The 5,185-nt window shown below is 46.5% G+C and overlaps 2 protein-coding genes across 7 annotated transcripts in view; both read right to left on the bottom strand.

Annotated features, from left to right (window-relative positions):
- Nucleotides 1-978: 978 nt before the first annotated feature.
- LOC119354097 (cytochrome c6, chloroplastic-like) lies at nucleotides 979-2,269 on the bottom strand. Its single transcript, XM_037620797.1, has 5 exons — nucleotides 1,863-2,269; nucleotides 1,640-1,722; nucleotides 1,520-1,551; nucleotides 1,363-1,426; nucleotides 979-1,278 (listed from the first exon to the last, which is right to left on the bottom strand). Exons 1-5 carry the CDS (start codon nucleotides 2,089-2,091, stop codon nucleotides 1,138-1,140), a joined length of 549 nt encoding a protein of 182 aa, XP_037476694.1. The 5' UTR covers nucleotides 2,092-2,269; the 3' UTR covers nucleotides 979-1,137.
- Nucleotides 2,270-3,263: 994 nt separating this feature from the next.
- LOC119354098 overlaps nucleotides 3,264-5,185 on the bottom strand; it is a 7,864-nt gene continuing 5,942 nt past the window's right edge. For 2 of the 6 annotated variants that reach the window (XR_005170634.1, XM_037620798.1), the window contains 3 exons: nucleotides 3,926-4,001; nucleotides 3,767-3,854; nucleotides 3,264-3,553 (listed from right to left, as the gene is read on the bottom strand). Coding sequence is in view for 3 of the 6 variants with exons in the window: in XM_037620798.1 (XP_037476695.1) it covers nucleotides 3,808-3,854; nucleotides 3,926-4,001 (123 nt within the window). In the remaining 3 variants the exon portion in view is untranslated. Of the gene's footprint in view, nucleotides 3,554-3,745; nucleotides 3,855-3,925; nucleotides 4,002-5,185 lie in introns of all 6 variants that reach the window. The other 4 variants (XR_005170632.1, XR_005170633.1, XM_037620801.1 and 1 more) reach the window with 4 other exon arrangements.

Raw genomic sequence — 5,185 nt, 5'->3', positions numbered from 1 at the left:
GGACTTCGTTTGGTATTCCTTTTCTGCGAAACTCTAAAATAAGGAAAAAAACAGGAAGTGGCACTGGGCTCTAGGTTAATAGGTTAGTCCCCAAAGTCATACTCCCTCCGTCCGGAAATACTTATCATCAAAATGAATAAAAGAGGATGTATCTAGACGTATTTTAGTTTTAGATACATCCCTTTTTATCCATTTTGATGACAAGTATTTTTGGACGGAGGGAGTATAAAATAGCATATTAATGCATATAAAACATCCAAAACAAATAATATAATAACATGGAACAATCAAAAATTGTAGATATATTGGAGACGTATCAGCGTCCGAATGCGTTGGCGGACGCGCAACCCCTCCGGTGACGCGCCGAGTATCGAGACGCACCATGGGCCTCGTCCGACGAGGCCATGGCACGGCGTGCCCGCCATGCAAGGCACCGGGTGTGGGAGGTGGCGGCAGCCCTCGCGGCGACGGATGTCGGCGAGGCGGAGTCGCATTCTCCGGCGCACCGTATGGCGCATCAGTCCGGGCGCCGCAACCGCATTGTGGTGGACGTCGGCGGCTCGTCCCCAGATGAATTCATCATCGCTCTGACGTCCAACAACACCGTTTGGGTACCGGTCTCCGCGAGAAAGAGTAGGGCATGGAAGATGACGGGGCCTTGAGTCCCGTGAGCCAGCTCGTGTCTCATGCCCTACCCTACCTTGCCGGTGACCGGCCCAACACTCTGAGGAGCGCAGCCGGCCGCCGGACATGGCTAGGGCGGAGCCGGCGAGCGGGGAGTGAAACCGGATGAGCTCCACGTAGATTAGATTTCACGTTGCATGTAATAATATGGATTTGAGGTTTTTAATTTGAGGTATCCGAATGTGGAATGCGTTTTTTGAGAGGTGGCCGGTCACTGTCCGCGGACGCACCCGTCCGCATGTGTTTGAGGGGTCGGATTTGCCAAATTCGGCTGTAGATACTTTAATCTTCGTCTGCGTGAATAACTATTTTCATTTTATTAATGTAAAATTATTTAGAACAATTGTTCTACGGTTTGCTTGCGAGTCAAAAAAAATATTAACCTCATAAACAGTTATGGTTTCAGCCTCCTCGCGAAATGGAGCTAGCTCCTCGTGTTCAGCCGTAATCGGATCACTCGACATCACCGTCGATCTTTGGCCACCCGTTCTCTGCTTGCGATTTGACAAATGCTGCAAGCATCTTGATATCGTCTTCAGGCAGCCGGGGGCCGAAGGTACACCGCCCTCTCGGCGTGCATTGCTCTCCATAACCCTACACACACGATGAAGCTCATTCATAGTTGCAAAACGTTTACTCCTGTCAACGACGTACATAATGGGTGCAAATTTTACGTACCGGCATCCTTCCCTTCCCGTAATAAGTAATGTTGTATATCTCTTCCTCCGTGGCAACTCCATTCCTGAAGCAAATTCAAAATTTCTCTTTGCCAGTCAATATAGACCGAACAAGAAATTTCATGCAAGCTGTAGTTTAACAAATGGCTCTGCCATACCTCTCAAGATCCTTCATGGAGAGGGTGGCTCCCTGGACATGATCAAGGAGCAAACAGACGATGATCTGAACCTGGAATTTACAGTCGTTACGACCGTGCAAGGGATTTCAGCAAACTCACCGGCTGTAGGATGTTCCCACCCGTGTCGTGGCACCCGATGCACGCCTTCCGGAACAGCGCCGCGCCTTGGGATTGGGCAAACGCTGCGCAAAAATAAATGCCATGTGGTCGATCGACAAGCAAAATTCACCGTATATTTTGCCACACCTGGTGTGGACAGTGCATGCAATGGATCGAAGTCTAGAACAAGCATCTCTACTGACAAGCGGCAGGCTAGGCAAACCTGGTGGAGTACCGGCAGGAATGCCAGGAGTCGCGGCGGCGGCGAGGAGGAGCGACGCGGCCAAGAGCGGCGCGGCCGCGCACCGTCTTGCGGCCACGGCGAGAGAGGCAGGCGCCTGCTTCAGGCTGCAGCGGCACGCCGACCTACTCCGAGAACAGTGAGACCGCGGCGCCGGCGGCCGCGCGGCCAGGGGAAGCTGGTGCATCGCGCGCCCACTGGCCCTTGGCATCGGAGGCTGCTGCCGGTTGCCTCGCTCGAGGTAAGATAAAGAACGTGGTTCAAGGAGAAGACACGTAGTAGTAGCAGGTGCAAGGATTGGGTTGGGGAGATTCTATTGGACGCTCGTTGCGTCCAATAGCGAGGCCACGCACGCACAAGGGTCCGACTGGGCCAGACCGTTTGCAACGTATTACCTCCGTCCGGTTGACTGGTCCATTTGTATTTCGTGCCCTAACAAAATATGAAAATATACTTTGTATGTCACAAAAGTTATAGTGTTGGATTCATAGTCAAAAGAGACTTCCAATGATAATATTCTACTGGTATATAACTTATTTTTGTTAGTTAGTTTTTCTCATCTTGACATTGACAGTACAATGAACACAAGAAATAACAAAAATTACATCCAGATTTATAGACCACCCTGCGACGACTAGAAGAACTGAAGCGAGCCAAAGACGCGTCGTCGTCATCGCCCTTCCCTTGTCGGAGCCGGCTAAAACTTGTGTAATAGACAGTCGGGAAGTCATCGTGATAAGGCCCCATAGAATCAGCGCACCAGAACAGCAACTATCGCAGATAAAGAGTAGCGTAAATCAAAAGGATTCAACCTGAAGAAACATGAACGTAGACGAACGACGAACAGATCCGAGCAGCTCCACCAAAGATAGATCCGCCGGAGACACATCTGCACACGCACACCGACGGTGCTAGATGCACCACGGGAACGAGGCTAACCAGAGAGAACCTTATTCCATCTTCAGGAAGCATCCGCAGTCTCGTCTTCTTGAATAGGACACAAACCCTAACAAAACTCAAAGTAACATCTAAAAACTGAACCCTCACACCGGCAAGGATCGGTATCCACCACGCCTCTATGGACGTAAGGCCCACCGGAGACGAGGCGAACCGGCATCGGCGGGACGCGAGAAAAACCTCAAGTGTGGGAAAGGAGGTGACAGCTACGTGATTTAATGGTTAAAGTTTAGAGTCTGTCTAGATCTCAGTCGACTGAGACTTCGCGAAGTCTCAGTCAGCTGAGGCCTGTTTCACCTCCCTCACTGTTGGGTTTTAACTTCCCATGTGGTGGGCTTGGGGTGTGGGCTTTTTGTTTTGTTTTTTCTTGTGTGTTGTCTGTTTGTTTAGCCCGTTTTACCTTCCTCCCTGTCCATGGACGCAACAAAAAGACAGCAGAAAAATGTAAGGCCCATTTGTGTAGCTAAACAACTCTGCCAGGTCTTGGTTCCTTCTCTAATGCTTCATACAACGTCACAACTTCTTCATACAGCAAACCCTCTGATACTTCAGTGTCAGTGATCTCTCTCTTCTAAATTTGTATCTTCAAGACCCTGCTCTCTGTCTTCGTCTTCAATATTTGTACCTGTGTGTGGCTGTATTCATAAAAATGTACTCCCTCCGTTCCAAAATTGATGACCCAACTTTCTACTAAAGTTAGTATAAAGTTGGGTCATCTATTTTGGAACGGAGGGAGTATATGATACATTAGTGTTGCGGGTAACTTGTGTCATTCAAACATACTCTAGGCAAAAGAGAAACAACAATACAAGACATATATGTTGCAGGTAATTTCTTTGTTTGCTCGTGTTTCCGGTAAGCCAACAACAGGCGTGTAGATAAATGACAGCATAAAAGACTAATCATACCAGGTGATGCATTTAACATACCACACTGTTAAGCCAATCTCTTGTTTCAGCTTTAGCCTTCTCTAGGATCCCGTGTGAAAATAAGAATTGATGATAAGACTCATAACAACTGTAGAAAAAAAGTGGTTAAAAATCAAACACAGAAAAGAGACTGAGTGCATAGAGTTTTAGGCTGTTTACCTGCTCCTTCTTTCAAGGAGGCCTCGGTTTTAGTTTCTATCTTGCGTGCAATCTGCTTGTGGGCATCCATGAGAGCCTGCTCATAAAATAGGCACTAAACTATGTCAACATATATCACAAATTGATTTAACACAGAAAAAAGCTATGCAATGCTTTAGAAATGTTAACATGTAACGAAAAAGAAGTTGGCTCAGCCACCACAAAAAACTGAAAATAAAAGGAGTAACTGCTTCTATAAAACCGAACACCTATAACCAGGAACACTGCCATATTTCTTCGGTAAATCACTCTTCAATTTACAAAATAAATAAATGCAGCATGTGGTTCTATAAATTACATTTACTCACATTCAGATCAGCAGGTCAAATGAACACCTCTAATGTTCTATTCCAGACATTATTAGACGATGAGATCTCCCAACTAAAATCCATTCAAAGCCCATCATCTAAGTTCTTCCCCTCTTACTACCTCTCAAGTTCTAACAAATGTCAAAGACAAAATACAGAGGCACTGAAAACTGGAGTTGCCACTTAACCTGCCCCAACACCTGTAAAATAACGTATTTCCTCCATATAACTTAGCACTGAAGTCCCCATCTAAAAACACTAATTAGACCCCCTGAAAATCAGGATTCACACAAAGGAAAAAAGGCACCAAAAATTCCGAATAATACGCACTAGCAAATCCCTCAAAAAACATGATTCGCGCCTGAATCAAGAACCCTAGCCAACAAAAAAATGGACCCACTACTTGATTTGGGCTCACGCCCATGATGTTTGTCAGCCTCAGTGGTTTGACACACAAAAAATCAAACTATACTCCATGCATTTCAGCAGGCCCATTTTCAACGGAACTGCTAGCTGTTGTGGTCGCAGCGGACCTAAGAGATCCCGAAACTTGGAGTGAGCTAGAGTTGCAGTGAACTACTAGGACAAGTGAGCTGGACACTCCAGTCCAGGGGACAAGCAAAAAAGATGCTATTGAGATACTCCCTCCATCCCAAAATATAGTATAAAAGATAGTACCAAGCACTACATCTATAGTTTTAGAAAACTGAATTCACTTGCACCATTATGCATCAGCACTACTGAAGCTGAAGCTATGGAGCGGAGGCATGCAGGCAGGCAGGCTACGCTCAAAGATTCATCAATCCTACTACCCCAATTACATGAATAACAGCACATCGATTGCTCTCACTAATTTCAGACCATACACCATGCATTTCAACAGGCCCATTTTCAACAAATAAAATTTACCTGT

The sequence above is a fragment of the Triticum dicoccoides genome, chromosome 2A, assembly GCF_002162155.2.
Source record: "Triticum dicoccoides isolate Atlit2015 ecotype Zavitan chromosome 2A, WEW_v2.0, whole genome shotgun sequence".
Classification (NCBI taxonomy): Eukaryota; Viridiplantae; Streptophyta; class Magnoliopsida; order Poales; family Poaceae; genus Triticum; species Triticum dicoccoides.
This window is presented reverse-complemented; position numbering and strand designations above follow the sequence as displayed.